At 41.4% G+C, this 21,658-nt stretch overlaps 1 protein-coding gene across 5 annotated transcripts in view; it reads left to right on the forward strand.

The window, feature by feature from the left end:
• The window catches only part of LOC124612307 (protein lingerer), a 125,551-nt gene that overhangs the window by 48,775 nt on the left and 55,118 nt on the right, over positions 1–21,658 (forward strand). For 4 of the 5 annotated variants that reach the window (XM_047140423.1, XM_047140424.1, XM_047140426.1 and 1 more), the window contains 2 exons: positions 7,444–7,632; positions 14,973–15,245. In XM_047140423.1, the coding sequence (XP_046996379.1) occupies positions 7,444–7,632; positions 14,973–15,245 (462 nt within the window). The remainder of the gene's footprint in view (positions 1–7,443; positions 7,633–14,972; positions 15,246–21,658) is intronic. The other variant, XM_047140425.1, reaches the window with a different exon arrangement.

Raw genomic sequence — 21,658 nt, forward strand, 5'->3', positions numbered from 1 at the left:
GGGGTGGAGAGATACTGGAAAACAAGAGAAGTAAAAAGACTGTGGGTGCGTTGGTGGAATAGAAGGCAGTGTATTGTTGGAATGGTAATGGGGAAGGGGCTAGATGGGTAAGGACAGTGACCGACGAAGGTTGAGGCCAGGAGGGATACGGGAACATGTGATATGATATTGCAGGGGAGTTCTCATCTGCGCAGTTCAGAAAAACTGGTGTTGGTGGGGAGGTTCCCGATGGCACAGGATGTAAAGCAGTCATTGAAATGAAGAACGCCATGTCAAGTGGGGTGCTGTGCAACGGGGTGATTCAGCTATTTGTGGCCACAGTTTGTCAGTGTCCATTCATGCGGACAGTGAGCTTGTTAGTTGTCATGCCCATGTAGGCTGCAGCACAGTAGTTGCAACTTAGCCTTTAGATCACATGACTGGTTTCACAGGTAGCCTTGCCTTCGATGGGATAGGTGAATCTTGTGAATGGACTGGAGTAGGTGATGATGGAAGGGTATATGGGACAGGTCTTGCATCTATGTCTGTTACAAGGCTATGAGCGATGGGATATTGTGTAGGTTCGGTGGATGGCGGAATATTTTGTAGGAGAGGTGGGAAGGATAGGGGGCAGGACCTTTCTCATTTCAGGGCACAAGGAAAGGTAGTCAGATCCTTGACAAATAATGTGATTTGGTTGCTACAGTCGTGGATGATACTGAGTTACGAGGGGGAATGCTCCTCTGTGACTGGATGGTGAGACATTCAGAGATGGTGGGTGACTGGAGACCTAATGGCGGGTTTGTGCTTGGCTACCATGAGTCCCCACCTTTGCAGCGTCTTTTCCCTTATTTGTTGCATGTCTGTCCTCTAGCTATTCCTTGAGGAACATGTCTGGGATGTTTTTGGAAATGTGTTCTTCATTTTCAGTAGCCAATATCAGAACAGTCTCTCCATTGTTTTTTGTTCCTTCTTCCTTTGTTCGTTCCCTTTCTTCTATCCTTCCTCCACTTCAGCATTTGAGGTTCCTCCTTTTCTTCTTCCTCCATGTGCACTCCTAAAAGCCAACCCATGCATCTGATGTGTAAGAGGTGACTGAATAACGCGTAATTCCAAGCCTCGGGGCAAAGGGAGGTTTCGCACGTACAAGCCAGGTCGAGGGAGGGGTGATTGCCTGAGTAGTTGCTTGCAATTTCTCTCCTCCATGGCTATCATGTTGGTGTTGAGGCCCGTCGAATGCTGAATTCTTCCCCTGGTGTTATTTACACTACACTGCTCAAAGGTCTGACTGCTGCAGAAACCAAACATACATCTCTGATCAGTATGTTGTTGCAGTCCATCGCCGCATGGGATTAGCCGAGCGGTCTAAGGCGCTGCAGTCATGGACTGTGCGGCTGGTCCCGGTGGAGGTTCGAGTCCTCCCTCGGGCATGGGTGTGTGTGTGTTTGTCCTTAGGATAATTTAGGTTAAGTAGTGTGTAAGCTTAGGGACTGATGACCTTCGCAGTTAAGTCCCATAAGATTTCACACATTTTTTTGCAGTCCATCGGGTGATGAAAAAGGTTGATGCATTGTTAGTGCCTAGAAGCCCTGTTTTTCTTTCTTTTGATTGTGGTGCTTCCATCAAAGATCAAAGCAGGCTATGAAGTTATCATAGTCCCACCGTACATTACGAATCTGATGCACTCCTAGTAGTGACATTGTTACACCCAAACTCAAATGTCCTGTCGACAGCTGGCCAGATGTGTAACTTGTGGTAGGGATGCTCACGAGGGCAATTGTCTGCCCCCCTTCTCCCCACTGTATCTAGTTGTTGGCTAGTAGGAAACTGCATTCTACCATCCGGCACTTACAGTACTGTTCCTGCTACATCTTGCTCATGAAGGACATGGCCATGCAGACATGCGACCTCAAATTCAGCACTGTGGTTGTAAAATCGCCAGTGTCATGGTAGCATTCCTGTCTCCCACTCCATCTGTGCAACAAGTCACCAGACTTCTGCCCCACGGGGCAAAGTAACCTTCTACACAATAAGCAGGCCGGAAAGGAGAGAAGAATACTTCCACGAAGATTTATTACGTCCTTCCAGCCAACAAACATCTGAGTCTTCCTCTGCCAGCCAGAAAGGCTCCAAGAAATCAAACACTGGCAAAAGGTCTTCTCGTTCACTGACTCAGAGATCCTCTTTGACGGTGTCACCATGTGATACTCTCACCCGGCCGACTTCCGTTCACCAGTGCGCACTGCCACCCATTCTTCTGCCCTGGATTCCACAGACTGACAGAAGGTGAATGCCAGTTCCTCTATAGATCTCATGGAGCAGGATCCTCCAGCCTCTGCACCCTACAGCAGTGACTCTTCGAAGGCCGACACTCGGCATTCACCGAGGTGAAACAGCTTCATTTTTTCTATCCTTCCTTTTCCTTGTCATGACGCTACTCCAATGGGATGTTCACGGCCTTCGATCCAACAAAGAGCACTTATGGATGCTCTTGGAATTGCAGCATCCTCTTGTTCTCTGCTCCAGGAAACAAAATTGCATCCTCATGAGTGCTTTGAGCTCTCACATTTCTTCCCGGTCCACTTTGACCTACCCGCCGAGGCCAGCTTTCCATCTCATGGAGGTTTTATGCTCCTCATCTGGGATGACATTCATAGTCAACTCTCTCTCCCTGACTACCTGGCTTCAGCTGTTGCAGTCCACATTTTCCTTCCTCACTTGACCTTTCTGCTTTGTATCGTTTACATCCCTCCATCATTCGGTGTCACCAGGGCAGACTGTATCCAGATTATTGGGCAACTCCCTCACCCCTTTCTGCTGCTCAGTGACTTTAATGCAAATCATCCCCTTTGGGTCTCTCCCAGCACCTGTCACAGAGGTACCCTCTTGGCTGACATTCAGTTTAACCTCATCTGCCTTAACACCGGAGCACCCATGTTCCTTTCACTCTATGGGCACATATTCAGGTTTAGACCTCTCCTTCTGCACTACCCAGCTTGCCCATCGTCTCAGGTGGTCCGTTATCTCCGATGCGTGCTTGAGCGACCATTTCCTGTGTGCTATCCGTTTGCTGACTCCTACCCAATCTACACACACATTCAAATAGCAGCTTTCTAAGGCCGGCTGGGGGCTTTGCTCCTCCCTGGCGACCTGTGACGAACTTTCCCCAGTTGTGATGACCAGGTAGAATATCTTACAAACGTTTATCCTTGCCGCTGTAGAACATTCAATTCTTTGCATTTCCTCTTTACTGTGCCGTGTCGTGGTCCCTTGGGGGACTGAGGTGTGCCATCGCGCAATTCACACGTGGATATGTGCTCTATATTTTTAACATTCATCCTACGATGGCAAACGGTATTCATTATAAACAGTTACATGCACAGTGTTGTCACTTTCTTCGGGATAGAAGAAAGGCCAGCTGGATTTTCTTTACTAGTTCTTTTAACAGTTCCCCCTCCCTCTTCCATCATGTGGGCCAACCTCCTACAGCTCTCTGGGACCAAGGTCCATTCCTCAGTTTCCAGCCTGACCGTAGCAGATGATGTCATAGTGGACCCTATTGCTATCTCCAACACCTTGGGTCTCTTTTTTGCGAAGATTTCGAGCTCCAGCCACTATCACCCTGCCTTCCTCCATAGGAAACAAGTGGAAGAGGCTCAGGTGATACCCTTCTCTTCTCAGAATTGGGATTGCTACAGTGTCGCCTTTAATCGGGAGTGCTACAGTGTCACCTTTACTAGATCATGCTCTCACTTCGTTCTGATCTTCCGCCCGAGGGCCAGAAGATGTTCATTCAGATGATGCAGAACCTTTCTCTTGCTGGCAAGCACTTTCTCCTTTATACATACAATTGCATCTGTGCAGAGGGCAGGTTTCCCAGATGCTGGCGTGAAGCCATTGGCAGACCCATACCTAAGCCTGGTAAGGACAAGCAAATTCCTTCTAGTTATTGCTCCATTTGTCTTATGAGCTATGTTTGCAACGTGATGAAACATATGATTCATGTCCGGCTGGGATGGTTGCTAGAGTATCACAATTCACTAACCACTGCACAGAGTGGATTTAGGGTGCACCGTTCTGCAGTTGACCATTTTTCTGTGGAAATACTAGACTGGCCGTGTTTTTCAATTTGGAGAAAGCCTATGACATGTGCTGGAAGACTGGTATTCCCCGTGCTCTCGACATGTGTGGCTTCCATGGCTGCATGCCCCATTTACTTCAAGGATTTGTAAAAGACAGAGTTTTCAATGTACGTTTGGGTTCTGCCTTGTTGGACACTTTTATCCAGGAAAATGGTGTGCCTCAGGGTTTCATGCTGAGCATGGTCCTCTTTGCTATTGCCATTAACCCAATTATGGCCTGTCTCCCACTGTGCATTTCTGGCTCCTTTTTGTTGACGATTTTGTGATCTGTTGCAGTTCTCCGCAGACTCATCTCCTTGGGTGGCATCTTCAGTGATGTCTCAATTGTCTTTTACTTGTGGAGTGTCGACAGTGGCTTTTGCTTTTCCACTGACAAAACAGTTTGTACGAATTTCTGGCAGTGCAGTTGGTTTCTTCCATCATCTTTACATCTTGGGCCTGTTGCTCTTCCAGCCCAGTTCACTACGAAATTCCTGTGCCTCAAGCTTGATAGGAAACTTCTGTGGTCCTCCCATGTGCATTACCTGTGTGCCCAGTGTATGTAGTCCCTCAATGTCATACGTGTCCTCAGCAGTACTTCATGGGGAGCAAATCAGATCACCCTTCTCAGTTTGTACCTATCCCTTGTCAATTCGAAACTAGGCTATGGGTGTTTGTACCCGTCCCTTGTCAATTCGAAACTAGGCTATGGGTGTTTGTTTATGCATCTGCACATCCATCCCTCGTACGCTGCCTCAATACTATCAACCATCGGGGCATACGTTCGGCCACTGGTGCCTTTTACCCTAACCCAGTAGTGAATCTGTATGCAGAAGCTGCTGAAATGCTGCTGCTGCACTGCCATGACTTTCTCCTCAGCAGATATGCATTCTGTTTGTCTGCCATGTTTGGCTATCCATCCTATACCTCCTTCGAACGCCAGTATGGGGCACATCCCTCTTCTGTGTTACCTCCTGGAGTTCACTTTCTGTTCTTGCTCTGGCAGCTTAACTTAACACAACCTGCAACTCTCCCAATGGGTGTGAACCCTTCACCACCTTAGCTTTGTGCGGCGGCCCGTTTTCATCTGGGCCTTCATTCGCTTCCTAAGGACCCTACTCCAGCCTCACTCTATCACCGCAAGATTCACGACCTTCACAAGGTACTTCAAAATAGTATGTTTGTGTACACTGATGGTTCTTCGACTGACCGTAGTGTCAGGTGTGCCTTCGTCATTGACACTGACAATTTGTACTGTATCAGGCCACGGAGTACATCCGGAGACACCAGCTTTTCAATTGCGTCATGTGCTCAGACTTTCTCTCAGTGCACTTCAGAGCCTCTGTGTGCTGTATACCATCCATCCCTTAGTGCAACGGGTCCAGGAAAGCTTTCACTTGCTCATTTTTGATGGAGTTCTATGATGATTATGTGGTGTTGCCCCCCCCCCCACCCCCCCCCCCCCCCCACCCCACCCCCCACCCCGTTGAAGGTTTGAGTCTTCCCTCACGCATGGAGTAAGTTAGATTAATTAGTTTGTAATCCTAGGGGCCAATGACCTCAGCAGGTCGGTCCCATAGAATCTTACCACAAAACAAGCTCTGGGGAATTAAGCCTCTCCCAGTGGCTTGGATGACTACCTCTCAGCCCTCTTGCCACGAGGTGATCATTTTAGCTAGGTTGTGTATTGGGCACTGTCTTTTAGCCATCACCATTTGTTAAGTGGTGCTCCCCCAACTATATGTGATTGCCCTCAACCTCTTGACAATTCACCATTTCCTGATGGACTGCCCTTTTTTAACCACTTATGTTCTCATTTACGTTTTCCGTCTAAGTAATTGGCCTAGTGACCTATTAAAATTCCTTGTGATGTTTGTGATATTACAGAATTTGCTGCCTAGTTATATAGATATTAAAAATACTGCCAATGGAATATTAATTGTGCACACTTTGCTTGTTCTTCTGGTAAGTAGATACCTCAGCATCCTTTCAATCAGCATCATACCTCTCCTTCACTTTGCATACTATCAACGTATTCAACCATTTTAAGATTTTGCTTGCAGGTTCCACCCTGTTACCATCAGCAGTGTCACTTCTTTCTCCTTCTCACCCCCCCCCCCCCCCCCCCCCCCCACCAGAGGTGCCAAAAAATCTAGATGATCAGTTGAATGGAATGAATACTATGTTGAAAATATGGTTATAAAATACACATCAATAGAACTAAAACAATAGTAGTGGAATATAGTTTAATTAAGTCAGGCAATGTTGATGGACTTGGGTTAGAAAATGAGAGACCAAACATAGTAGATTAGTTTTGTTATCTGGGCAACAAAATAACTGATGGCTGAAAAAAAAAAATGCAGACTGCCAATAGCAAGAAACTAATTTCTGAAAAAGAGAGGTATTTTAATGCTGAATATAAATTCCAGTGTTAAGAATTCTTTTCAGATGTTTGTCAGGAGTGTAGCCTTATACTGAAGTGAAGCATGGGTGATAAGGAGTACAGACAAGGAGCAAGTAGAAGTTTTTGAAATACAGTGCAACAGCATAATGCAGACAATTTGATGGGTTGATGAGACAGCTTATGGCAGGCTACATAGTTGAACTGTAGAGAGAAGAGCACATCCTCTTTGAAAGAAAGTGGTCTGTAGGTAGGACACATTGTACAGCACCAATGAATAATAAATTTGGTAATGGAGCAATGTGTAGCGGTTTTAAATTGTACAGTTAATTGTATGTAGATTACAGTATTTCTAGAGAGGTGAAGAAGTTTGCAAAGTGTGTAGTATAATGGAAAATTTCATCAAACCAGTCTTCGGACTGAAGATCATGCCGGGTTCGTCGTCATCATCATCATCCACTCTCATTTAGCTCTGCTTAATTATTACTCTTGCTACATATTCTGTATTCAACAGTGTACAGATTTGGTGAAATTGTGGTACATCGTGGATGAAAGTCGAGAAACAGATGTTACGTCCAGTGCACCCTAAAATACTTACTCTCTGGGTAGGCGAATGCGCATTCAAAACAATTGAGCAATAGGTTAATACTTCATTTATATAGCTGGGCCAAAGATGGGCAGTGGCCCCTTGATTATTAATTGCTTATAAGGCTATAAATAATGTTGTATTGGTGCAGAGTTTCCAGTGACTTTCAAACCCTTTGTATCTGAGCTGCAGTCAGATTTTTGTAAATAAGAATATTTTGCCTGTCAGCAATCTTCATTCATACGTATACATTGTTCATACAAGATGCTGACAATAATTCTGCTCTGCCTAATTCTGTTAAGTGTTTTTATTAATCAATGGGACGAGTTTTCATGCAGAGTTTGTTTGTGTTTAAGGTTACATCATCGACAACTACATATTCATCTCAGCATCAGCAACCACCCCAGCTGAGCTACACCTCCAGCAGTAATAGTGCAGGCAGCAGCACCAGTTACAGCAGTCAGTCTGCTGCAGCTGCTGCAGCAGCCGCAGCGGCTGCTGCAGCTGCAAACCCATACCCGGCTGCTGCCAGCTCATACTCACAGGTACAGAGTGATTGTTATATTGTTGCTGTAAAAATAGTGTTCAAGTTTTGGATATGCACATAAAATTACTGTCACTTGGGACTGTTTTAAAATTGAACAGCTGTGTGTCATCTCACTTTTGTTGTTTATTCATGATTCTCCACTCTCAGAATATGATGGTGTCTGTAGTTGCTATTTGGAGGAATGTAATGTTCATAAAGTAACACAGGTCAGTGTAAAAATGAGTGTTATTGCAAAAGTCATGACAACTGCTTTTTGTCTTGAAAGTGGTAATGAATTTTTAAAAAATCTGAAATACGGGAATGGAAGGTTAGTTCAAATGTAAACATTATGTATAGGGAGATAGATGAACATACATACACCGCCATAAAGATATGGCATGAGAAAATAGACATAGCAAATTTTGTTTTTTTTAAACATGTTTTACTGCCAGTTACAACAGCACACAATAGTACAGGGCAGGAACACGGACCTGTGACACCAAAGAGTCCATCAAAACAGTCTCCCAATGAATCCATCACACGCTGCCAATGCTGTGGAAGACACTGAGTACTCGTGGCCTCACCATGACCGAACCATTATATCTTGCGTGTCACTGCTATGGCAATGTCTTCACGTGTTCGAAAGCATTATCCTTGTGTCACATAATGTTACTGAGAATTTTTGGGGAGATTCCTGATACCACGGAATGCACGTAGTTTGTAATGTACTGTTGCAGTTGACAGTAAAACATGTTTGCAACGACAGACTTTTATTATTTATTTTCTTGTGCTATATCTTTGTGGTGGTGGTGGTGGTGGTGGTGGTGGCGGCAAATTCATATTCTTGAGGGAGAAAACCTCATTTCACAAAGCGCCTAGCATCCAGCGCACGTTGGTCTATTCATTATTCATATGACTTTGAAACACATCCCTTGTCAGTTTTCGAACATTTTTGAACACATTCTAAGTTGATTTCTGAATTAATTGTAAGTTGATTTGTGAATGTGTGCATAGTGTACATGATGTGTCTGTCAGGGGAATCCTCATCACATGTAGAAACAAACTTTCCTGCGGACAAAAGGGGCTATACGACTTGAGCGGAGGAAGGTTGAACGGGTGAATGCCAACCGCTATCTGATTGTGTGATTGATTGGGTTTGTGAATAATGAGTGTTATTATAATTACTAGTGAAATCCACAGATTCAGACTACAGGAGTGGAATTAAATGACTAATGGGCAAGAAAGATTATGTATTAACTTCTTGGTGTATCGAAGAAAATGAAATTTTGACAGAAAATATCTGGCCAGATCGCTATACTTGTAAGGGCCAGTTGTGCAGTCCCCAGCTAGCAGCTGCTTTAAGTTCTATTCTGGAAGAAGCGCAGAAAATGCATTGTACGAACATGTAACAATGCCTAACCAGAGAATAATTGCGGGATAAGTAAACTGGTGATTCTGGCAGAGTTAGTGAAATTAACCTGCGAATAAGCTTTGACATTGGCAGGAATAGTTACAGAATTAGTGATAACAAGACTGTTTGTGAGAACGAGGAAGGAGAAGAAACTGGAACATCACACAAATTATGGAACAATACGATGATTCCAAGTTTGTATAAAAATTTCGTACTACTTTTCGATCTCATGCTTGAGAAACTGGAGCATATGAATGAAGTGTAAAACTATTTCGTAACGTAAAGCTTTTTGCTTGTAGTAGGCCCAATAGGCATTTGATATTGGTGCTTTGTGAATTATAGTCTGACGTTACAAAAAAGACTGTTTGCGCCAAAACAGTCTATCTTATTTGGTGTGTGTTACTACTGTTGCAGTATTGGAAAGGCCTATTTTATTTATCTAGCAGACAGTGACAAAATAGACGTAATCAGATTGGGAAATTACACCAATCTTGGGTCCTATTTGTATTAACAGATTTTTCAGTATTAGACAATGACATTTCGATTTTTCATGTAGCAAAACGTTTGACAAACTTTGATGAGGTAATAGATTTTTTCGCAGAAAGGAAAGCTCACCATGTAAAGCTGTAGCAAGATTAGAGACAAAAAAATCCTAGGAGCTAAGGATTGAAGAAATGTGTTACTGGGTTTATGTATCCTATATTTAATTTTATGTCACACAAAGCAGCAAGTTGTTAACTGATATGGAATAAAGAATGCAAATTTTCTGAAGAGTCGGCAGGATGTCAAACCAGCCGACTGTAAGCAGGAGAGATGCCACAGGACATTTTAATTTCCATTGTCCGGAATATGGTTTGATGGCATCCATTACAAAATATACACATTTCAATTCCACAGAACGAAATACAGTGACATGCAATAGGAGAATGCTGTGTGAAGAGGTGTGGCACTGCATTTTGACACACTTACGACCAATTAACATGTCTTACATTTCCTCGAACACACGTTTTATGCATCAGATTCTTCAGAACGATGTGTGCTACCAAATGAACATATTTTTGAAAATTTGATTTTTTTTAAAATTTTAGACGTCCTATCTCAAACACTCGAGGGAGTAGCGGGGTATTGCCGCGGTTCTGAAATATCTTGGATCCGGGGCTGATGTGCAGAGCAGTCTGAGTTATAGTGGGGAAGTGACCCGTGTTTACATTTAGTGACTTTGCTGTTTCCTCTTCGTTTACTGCTCTCACATCAAATAAATACAAAACAGATTTCTGTGGCTGGGAACTGTCAAAAACTATCAAGTCAATTAAAATACATTCACATAATTATGGAAGGCTAAAATGTGTTGTTAGTTGCAGATTTTATTTTATTTCCACCATTGACAGTCAAGCATTAATTGCCTTGCAGAACAATTAAGTTATTTTTGTTGGTTTGCTAAAGAAATTTTCTTTTATTAATCTTTTCCACTGAGGCAGACAATATATTCTAAATGAAGTGTTTAATTCCACACATTGTTCGCTGCATTTCAAGTGCATGTTTTCAACTTCTAGCACGTATGGCATTATGCCATAATGAAGAACCAAAAATGAGATAACACAGTACTGGTACTCCATGAAAATTTACATCCCAAAAACCACATTGAAAAGCTTAATATCAGGTTGTGGCCTACTTCATTGGCAATCTGGACATACAAACGTGCACTTTAAAAGTGCACATTTTAGTATGGGTCAAAAAATTCCGATGCTCTTGGAGTATCCTCTGATGCCTTGTTTCTTTAATGACATAATGTATGATCCTTTAATGTTTTAGATGTGCGAACGCACGGTCTCCCTACGACATTGTAGCTGCGCAAGCGTGGTGACACCTGTCATCTGACGCTCTCTGGCAACTGCAGAAGCGAACCTATTTCTAACAGGTCACGGGAAAATATTCCGACTGATGGTTTGAAAAGCGTTACCATCAAAGTAAATTTCCCTTTACGCAAGTTAAACTATGTGCGAGAATGTATGATGAATTTCTTAAATCACAGAGCATTTGACTCTCATTTAAAAATCAACTCTTCGGTGACAAGCCATTTAGATGAGCCCAGAAGATCAGACTTATATATTGTTATTAAAAATTTTACCTGCACATTTGTGTGATACCTCTTAAATTGTAATACGCGCACAAAAGAAAACATATGTGAAAGCTTAGCTTCTCTTGCAGCGTATTAATCTTCTAGACCAATATTATATGTGAAAGCTTTGCTTTTCGTGTAGCAATACTATGTATATTAATTTAAACCATTAACTTTTTCTGTTCGTGTGTTCGCGCTACTTAACAGTAATGTTGCCATTGGCTGACTACACCAAGTGTCCTACGCTCTGAATACCCACTGTCAATGACTGGCGAAATCACATGACATGAGCTATAACTAGCTTACAAAAGTGCATCACAATCTCAATTTCAATGCTTTGGAAAGTAACATGCGCTGTTTGGTGGAATTTGAATTTACACTGTAGTAATATGAAAATATACAGGATATATGTTGCTGCACATCAAAGATCTTCTCAAAACATGTTTTTTTCCCCTGTGTTTAGTTTTCTAAAGCACCGGGAAATTCTATACCCGTGTATAAAACATTCAAAGGACTGATAAGTTATACATTTGCAAGAGAAAATATACTGTCAGCTAACAGGGAAAAAGTTTGTTTTCACCCAGGAGAAAGTGTGTTTTTAACCGGGAACTCTGGGCCAGAGGACGTAATCCATTCCAAGTAAACAAAGCCCACACCTTTATGGAGCCAGCAAGCTGCCACCAGATTGCGTGGTGTCTTGATGACAACTTGAGTCTGTGCCATACTTGAACCCTACCATCAGCTCTTACCAACTGAAATCGGGACTCATCTGACCAGGCCACTGTTTTCCAGTTGTTGGGGGGCCAACTGATATGGTCATGAGCCCAGGCAAGGCACTGCTGTGGATGTCGTGATGTTAGCAAAGCCACTCTCTTAGGTTGTCTGCTGCCATAGCCCATTAACGCCAAGTTTCACTGCACTGTCCTAGCAAATACGTTTGTTGTATGTCCCACAGTGATTTCTGCAGTTTTTTCAGACATTGTTGCCTTTATGTTGGAACTTACAACTCTATGCAAATGCTGTTGCTCTAGCTTGTCAAGTGAAGGCTGTCTACCACTGCATTGTGCGTGGTGAGAGATAATGCCTGAAATGTGGTATTCTCAGCACATGCTCGAGATTGTGGATTGCGGAATATTGAATTCTCTAATGATTTTCTAAATGGAATATCCCTTGTGTCTAGCTCCAACTACCATTCCGCATTCATAGTCTGTTAATTCCCGTCGTGTGGGCATAATCCCATCGGAAGCCTTTTCGCAAGAGTCATTGAGTACAAATGACAGATCCGTCAAAGTACTGTCCTTTTATAATTTGTGTATGTAATACTAGCATAATTTGTATACGTGCGTATTGGTAGTATCCCATGGATTTTGTCACCTCATTGCAATATACCCGCTGTCGATTCCCTTCTTTGTTAGCCTTTCTCCCAGCGGGTTTCTATCCTCCTGCAGTTTACCTTTATTGTGTGCAACAAGTCTTCTGAATCGCCCCTCCATCCTCTTCTGAATATGGCCTAAGCATTCCAGTTTTTTGGTACTGTAGTCTTTTCCATAAGGCCTACTTTCAGCTACAGTCTTGAAAGCACTAGAGACTCCATCTCCTAAATACTTTATGTATTACGCTCCAAACTTTTTGCAGAGACCTATGTAAAATTGAGTTTCATGCCTGCGGCTTCGTCTCACCACTGGAGCCTAAATAATTCCTGCTACAAACAGCTTTGCATGCTTTTTGCAATTGTGTTACTTGCTGCATTGTTAAATTTCTTGTGTAATGAACGTGCTGAACAATATTTGGACATTACCAGCAAGTGTAATAATTTTCCTGGTCAGCACTAATGACTTTTGAAACTCCACGCATTGGTTTGTCCCCTCTTCGTCAAGTAACTGTCACAGGAAACAGGTACTTATTTGCACATCAGAATTTTCTTGATTAGCCATATGAACTGTCATTTTCATGTTCTCTTCATTTAAATTTGCGCCGGCCGCGGTGGCTGAGCAGTTGTGGGCGCATCAGTCCGGAACCGCATGACTGCTACGGTCGCAGGTTCGAATCCTACCTCGGGTATGGATGCGTGTGATATCCTTAGGTTGGTTAGGTTTAAGTAGTTCTAAGTTCTAGGGGACTGATGACCACAGATGTTAAGTCCCATAGTTCTCAGAGCCATTTTAACTTAAATTTGCAACTGCATTGAGGAGAATAGTGCTCATTGCAGGAAATTTTAATGGAGAACCAGGCATCTTAATCATGCCACATAAAAGGTTTCTATTCTCTCTTTCAAGTCCTACACATCTTGGTCCATAAGCAAACCTCATATTGGCTTCATACATTCTGTTATTCCCTTTGGTGTCTTGAATGGTGTGTCACCATCATTGGTTTGACATAAAATGTGTAGTGTACAAACCAAACCTTCTCTCTTTCCATCATCCACCATATTCAAATTTGCTCCACAAACAGAGCACTTGCAGGTTTTCCTAAGTGCTTCTGCTACGAATTCCAGATTGACAATTCTGAAACCTGCATTTATGTCGTGATTTGCTCCTCCTGGCACGACAACTATCTCAAGTTTTACTTCAGATGCACTTAGGGACAAGCTGATGTTTGCAACTGCAGGCCCAACCCTAATCTCAACACCTTTTGCCTCTTTATATTGGTAAGATGAGATTTCCTATACATTTTAAATACTTGACCTGGCCTTGACACTTCAAGCAAGTTTCAGTATATTCACCTTGCATAAAGAATGACACAGTAACTCAGACTTCACTCAGATTCCTCTAAACACCACAAAACTTGTTCATCAAGCAGAATTGCCTTCTTTAAAGCACTACTCTCACCACAAAATGGCGTGTGCAGCGCACGCGCGCGCGCGAAAGAAAGAAAGAGAGAGAGAGAGAGAGAGAGAGAGAGAGAGAGAGAGAGAGAGAGAGAGAGAGAGAGAGAACTGGGTTCTAAAGCTATGATCCAAGGTTCACAGGCAGAATTGAACAAGCAAGTTGTTCCTCCACTGGAAACCTTAAAAAGTTGGTGTTGTGCATTACAGTGTTTTGGATTGTATGTTCTTTTTATCGTTTGTTGTTAGAATTTCAAAGTAAAAATATGAGATAATTATCCCAATTATAAGAACTTCCAAATAAGCAAATAAAATATTTTCAAAAAATTTTTTCATGATTTTTGCAGTCATCTCCCCTAAAGTGATTTGATGAAATTGTAAAATATGGTAATTAATTACACATTTTTATAATTCCCTATAGCATGAATATTATAACAATTTCACATGCCCAAATATGTGTTAATCTCGTGCCCAAATGTTATTTGTGGAGGATACGTTTCCTCTAATCTCATACTTCATGTGCCATGGAACTAGTTTATTTATAATGATATTGGAAATACCTGAATGGAGCAGTACATAAAATAAGCTGAAGGCAATAACTCACCTATAGTAGATCAGTGTGTGTAGCACAGAATGTGTAACAGAAAACAGTGTTCACACTAGCTTTCGAGCACTAGAACTTTTTCGAGCAGTGATACACACAGTCACACATGCAGCCACACAGACATGCAAACACACACTTCCGTAGCCTTGGAGGTGTGGGTTTGGGTGTCTGTGCAGGTTCTGTATGCTTAAAAAGAATGTAATGCTCGTAAGCTAGTGTGAATGCTGTTTTTTATTGTGTGTTTCTGTGCTCCATGCACCAATCTGCTATAGCTGAGTGTTTACCTTTCACGTATTCTAATTTATTGATCAGAATTTTTAAGTATGATTATCATATATATGTTGAAGGAACTGCATATGTTTTATTACAATGCAATTTGTGATATGCCTCTTTTACACCAGCAAGCATCAGCAGCTGCTGTGGCTGCAGCTGCTTACCAGCCTGCACCATATCCAGGAGTTGTGGCACAACAGACAGCTGCTGCAGCTGCGTTTCCTGCTCAACCAGCGTATCAGCCTGCACCATATGGTACTTCAGCTTTGGCGTCAGCAGCATATGCTGGAACAGGTGCATCTTCTCAGTACCAGAACAATTATGGTACACCCACAGGAACCCAAGGACAGGGTCATGTTAAGTTAGCATCAGCCCTGGGCACATCGTCGAAGGAACCCCAGGTTTGATCATTTAATGTGATTTTTGCTTTAAATTATGAGCTAATGAGAGTGCCAGCAATCAGTTCTGTCCTCGCCCACCACTACCTCGTCCTGAAAATTTTATTTCACAGTTGACATAAAAATAACTGAATTTCAAAGACAGCGTCTTATTAGCAAGGATGGGTGCCCAAGTGACTAAAACTGCAGAAAACTGTCCAAAAACGAGACTTGGTTGTTAGTTACAACTCACTAGCCTACGTGACACTGGATTCAGAGGGGGAGAACCCAAATCCATATAAGTCTGAGGAGAATTCACCAACATTACTGCTGCACCTGTGTCCACACACACACACACACACACACACACACACACACACACACACACGCGCGTCATTGTATAACTTGCTTTGAACACTGTCACTGCTGAAACACTTTCCACATGCATGTTCATTTCATTCCCACTCAGGTTTAGAAAGGAGTTATATACAGAAGCAATATTTTTTTTTTGTTTTGTGGCAACTATTACACGTTGCCTGTATGTAGGACACACAGTCCGTTCATATTGAATGAAGCAGTATGGGTATGAAGGCAGTGGAGCATAAGGCTGTTGTTGTTGCGACCCAGACTGTTGTTGTTGTGGCTACCTAACAATGCCGAGATGTCTGCTGGACTGCTGCAATAGTGTCTGTGTTCCCTTGCGAACTGTAGGGTGAGAGTATTGAGAGGAACTGATACAGGCTACTGACTGACTGCCTGCCTGCAGCGTGTGAAACTTCAAATCGGTGAGCTATGTTCAATATTTCTTAAAGCGTAGGATTTTCATACAGTAGAGCTCGCTCTTGAACTTGTCTATCAAGAGCAAAACATATGATTGCATCACAGACCAGTTGATCTGCACAGAATTCCTTATGAATATTTGTCACAAAATTGCAACTACGGCTAAATTCACGTAGTTCTGCTGCCCATTCCCTGTATGAGTGTTTTGGCTGTTTTTGGCAGTGGTAAAACTCCATATGAGCAGCAATAACTCGGGGTATGTTTACGGTGATAGGTAGAAAGTTGCTCACATGTCTGATCAAAAGAAAGACTTTCAGATTCTTGTAAGGGGGTGAGCTGACACAACTGATAAATATGAGGTGAAATCCATGACAAAAAAAGGTTCTTTGCACAAGTTTAAGTCTATTACCCCAAGTGCCTGGAAATGTTGCAGCAGTCGCTTTTGTATTAAGTGTCCAAGTCTTCTGCTGCATCGCTATACACAGGGAATGGTGGCAGATATGTTGTTGGCGGAGCTGCAGGTTGTGCCATTGTAGTTGTTAAACTAGAAATAGCAACTGTCAGTGCCTGCTGTTTCTTGGGAAGAGATTTAAGCACTGCCTCAATGGAAATTAAACTCGGAGAACCAATGACTGAAGTATTAGTTGCCAAAGTGTTCTAACCCAAGAACGCTGTACTTTATTGCTTGAACAGTACAAACACATGAAAGACAAGGTGCAATACAATTAGCAATACAAAAGTGGTCGATGGAGTCTTGTGCTCTGGCCTATGTAGACATTAGTTCCAACAGGGGCACAGCCAGCAGGCTGCGCACACAACTGCTGTCGTATCAGCAGGCTGGGTGGCCTCTAGTGGCTGAATCGAGCGCAAAGTCCATGCACAAACTATGAAGTAGTGCACACACAAAATTGGTAGTTACAGCAAAAACATGGCTAAGAGACAGTGATGAGGCATGCACGACTAAACAACAGTAGTATTCATTCAGGTTCTAGTAAGTTTTCGCCATAGGTTTTGCAGACGTGGTGTTTTACCTTTGCTTAACTTATCAAATAGCCATAAACGAAGATCTGGAACATTATGATCGATGTATCTTTACTGGCTTGCTAAAATGTATGAAAGACAGCGTGCGCAGGCATATGTTTTCCCTCCCTGCGCAGAACAGCAGAATTTTATAAGATATTGTGAAAGGTCACTTTGTAGGATCCACAACAATGGATAATACACCAGAATTAAATGGAAGCCAAAATATAAGTCTCCACAATTGCAATGAATGTAGTATTTTCTCAGTAAGACCGTGATTACTTCCAGTGTTTGTAGATACATCATCCTTGTAAATAGTATAAAATGGAAATCATTTATTTATAATTTTTATACATTGCTTGGTCACCGGTGGACACGACAAAAATGTCATATGCATGGATTAATAGTAAGTGTGAGAGCAACAGTAATAATAGACAATAAAAAAACCTCATATAGCCAAAAGCAGATCAGGTATCTACGAAACATACATACACAGTCATTTGTAGTTCGGCCTTACATGCACTAGTGCATATGGTTAAGTACAGAATTGTTAAAAAGAGTACAGTCAGAAATTTTTGCAGTACTACTGATACACAGTTCCACTTTTCACTTATAGCTGCGTGTGAGGTGGGAGAGTGTATCACGTTTGTATTAATAAAACTGTGTCTCACAGACACAATTTTTACAAGCATCAGAGCATAAACCATAATTAAGAACACAAAAATTACTGAATAATACATTAGTTGCAATTAGAATGCTAACGATATTGATATTGCCGAACTTTAAATCTAGTAACATGGTAATAAATACAGGGTTATTACAAATGATTGAAGCGATTTCACAGCTCTACAATAACTTTATTATTTGAGATATTTTCACAATGCTTTGCACACACATACAAAAACTCAAAAAGTTTTTTTGGGCATTCACAAATGTTCGATATGTGCCCCTTTAGTGATTCGGCAGACATCAAGCCGATAATCAAGTTCCTCCCACACTCGGCGCAGCATGTCCCCATCAATGAGTTTGAAACGGTAAGGCTTCTGCTTTAACCTTTTCCGTAAGATTTTCCAAACCTTCGGCTGTGGTACGTTTAGCTCCCTGCTTGCTTTATTCGTCGACTTCCGCAGGCTACGCGTGAAACTTGCCCACACGCGTTCAACCGTTTCTTCGCTCACTGCAGGCCGACCCGTTGATTTCCCCTTACAGAGGCATCCAGAAGCTTTAAACTGCGCATACCATCGCCAAATGGAGTTATCAGTTGGTGGATCTTTGTTGAACTTCGTCCTGAAGTGTCGTTGCACTGTTATGACTGATGTGAGTGCATTTCAAGCACGACATACGCTTTCTCGTCTCCTGTCGCCATTTTGTCTCACTGCGCTCTCGAGCGCTCTGGCGGTAGAAACCTGAAGCGCGGCTTCAGCCGAACAAAACTTTGAGTTTTTCTACGTATCTGTAGTGTGTCGTGACCATATGTCAATGAATGGAGCTACAGTGAATTTATGAAATCGCTTCAATCATTTGTAATAGCCCTGTAGTAAAGTATAAATTAGTCCATACATTTTCAGGTACAAACTATAAAACTGTTCTGAGAACCTTATATAAGTAATCAAATTTTTCCTTAAAGCATAGAACATAACAATGTCAGTGCCTATGCAAACTGAATAAAGCTAAAAAAAGCAATTATAATAAAAACTTGTTATACTAAGGAGACAAAATTGTAAACAGTATTACAGATATGCATATTATTACAGATGCAGCACAAATATTTGCTTATGTTTGTGAATGCATAAGGAAATTAATTGTAATGCATAAGTTAAACTTTACATACATTTCCAAATGACTTTCTCAGCTGCAGAAAATTAATATATCAGGTAGAAATTACCCAACCAGCAATTACTCACGTAAAGGACTCAAATATTTTCTCAATTCAGTATAGTTGGTATAAACAGAAATTAATAAAATGAGTAATTCCATGTCAATCCAATATAGAAAGTGACATTTTCAGCCTAACCATTTCAGATTTCTTTCATATTTGTTGCATTCAATGATCTAGGTAAGAGATGGAAACTCAATTTGCAGAGCTTTATGACAGTTGTGAAGATAGTTACAGGTCTGCGTAGTTTGCAAATTGTGTGAAAATTACATGTGTGTGCCTGAACATAAATGACTATAATTCTGGTTGTAGTCCATATATAGCAATGAAACTTGTATTGTTGAAAAGCTCATAAGTAGATCTTTACATTGATATGCAACGTGGCAGGTTTCCAAGAATTTTCACATTCTATATCATTGACTTCACAATTTGAACTTGAATGTCTCAAAACACCACATCTTTGGTTTATTGAAAAAAAAAATGTATTGTTCCAATGTGTAACATGGTAAACATCAAGATGGCACACCAAAGGTATCATGCCCGAAAAATTTTTCTGACCGTATCAGTATGTTGTCAAAATGCAGAAGATAGCATATAAATATGAAACCCAAGTTATTAAAAATTTCAATTAAGTAATGTTGTACAAAAAATATGGATTATATTATTGTAGTGGTATTATGAAGCACGTAGAGTACAACTTGTATGAAAAGGTAATAAAATATGGTAAAATATTGTCTCACAAGTCTCCAGTTAAGTAGTTAATGTTCACCAGATCTGATGCAGGGAGACTGTATCTCCTTCCAGTTGGTGTCACTGGTTCTAGCGAGAATGTCACTTCTGATAATAGAAGTGTCAGGTTTGGCAGGAAACACAAATGATGGAGATGGTCCTTGTGGATGCAAGAAACTGGTCCGTACTTCACCTGTTTCTTCGTAAGTCTGCAACACTTGTGTGACCCACCAATGACTGTTGTACATACAGGCAAAAACTCCATGTATGTCTGTTAACAGCATTTAATTCACTATGACAGTCACTGCCTCGTCTCTGCTCACTAAAGAAGCAGGACAGTCACTGTCTCGTCTGTGCTCAATAAAGAAGCAAAATATGTCCTTGTTTGTACTATATGTTTGTTAAAAGTTATTACACAATGAAACTTCTGGGTGCCTGGAATTATTCTTGTATTCTTGAAACATTGCTTCAGCTTGGCAGTGTCTTTATGGTGGGAAGTTAATGTATAATGGAAGACACAAGGAGGACTATTTTCTCTGTCCCACTGAAACAACTGTTGCAACAGATGGGTTAATTGTAACCTGTGAATTATTCCATTGAAATCTCTGTGCTTCATCCCGAATGGTGAAGGAGCCATTCTCTGCAAAATCACAAACAGCAAGATATTCACATACTGTGAGAGTTCTTCTGTATTGATTTTACAGAACTATGAATGATGCTCGATGATAAATGAGTGTGGTATGAGCTGTTGTACACTTGATACCTCAGTGAAGTCATCTATTGATTTTGTTACAGTCACTAGAACTACCCTACCTGTTGTTAACCAACACTTACTTGTAATTTTGTCAGTGCAGTTCGTACCACACAGTTCAAACAGGTAATCAGTCAGTCTTGTCGCACTTGAACAATAGGGACACACACTTAATAAACATACTGGAAGTGTAAGATTGCATATACAAATACTTCACAGTGCTTGTATGACATGAATGTATGTTCTTCACAGTTAATTAGTACTTTCAGTTTACACCCTTCAACAATTACTTAAAATTCTGAAGTGAGAGTTAAAACTGCTTGGGACCCACTGCCATTTGTAAGAACACAGTGCTTTGATTGCATCTCTCAAAATGTTGAGAATCCATTATTTACATTTGGGTATGTGCCTTTGAAATATGCTTATAATTCCGTAAGATTGTTCACCACTAGCTGCTTCTGCTTATGTACTTTAATTCAATTTTCTTTCACAGGCAGTCTTTTCTTCCTTGCATCACTTGGCTTACTTTATAATCACATTAAAAAAATCATGAACTCGTTGAACTGTTTTCTCACACTCTGTTCTCTTTCCAGTTGTGCCATGTAAGCATGCTCCAACACTGAAGCAACATTTTTCAGTTTTTGCGGTGGGTGCTTTCTTTTACTCAAGCCTCTTTTTCTTCACAGGGGATTCACCTAAATACTGAAGGGCAATACTTTAAAGAATCAAGTGTCACCTGATGCTATTTCATATTCACCTAAATTTTCTGTGAAGTACCTAGCACTGCTGAGGCAACATTTACAGGGATTGATGGGTTTCATTATACATGCTTTCTTGCTTTCACTGCAAAGTGTTCCACCTAAAATGCTTTCTTACTTTCACTGCAAAGTGTTCCACCTAACATTAGGTTAGGACACTTTCTTTATCATCCACTTTTTGAATTCTTCTGTGTTCTTGTGTGACCTCCTCCTTCAAATGGATTGCAACAACACAATTTTGTCTTGAAATCCATTTTTTTACGAACTAGTACCAAATACTACAGCAACTGTACACTGCAGGTTGAGTACACCTATGAAACAAGCTGACCATGATTGGTTGAAATAAGTCTCTCTTATTGGCTGTTCACAGCAAGAAATGTTCATCAATTGGTCAAGTGACAAAGACAGCTATACAGCTGCTTACTGTGTTTTGCTATTGTAGTAATGTGTAGTAAATAAATTTTGGGCATATGATGCTTTTGGTGTGCCACCTTGATATTTATCGTTTTTATGTAATGTAATG

Source organism: Schistocerca americana, chromosome 4 (genome assembly GCF_021461395.2).
Source record: "Schistocerca americana isolate TAMUIC-IGC-003095 chromosome 4, iqSchAmer2.1, whole genome shotgun sequence".
Classification (NCBI taxonomy): Eukaryota; Metazoa; Arthropoda; class Insecta; order Orthoptera; family Acrididae; genus Schistocerca; species Schistocerca americana.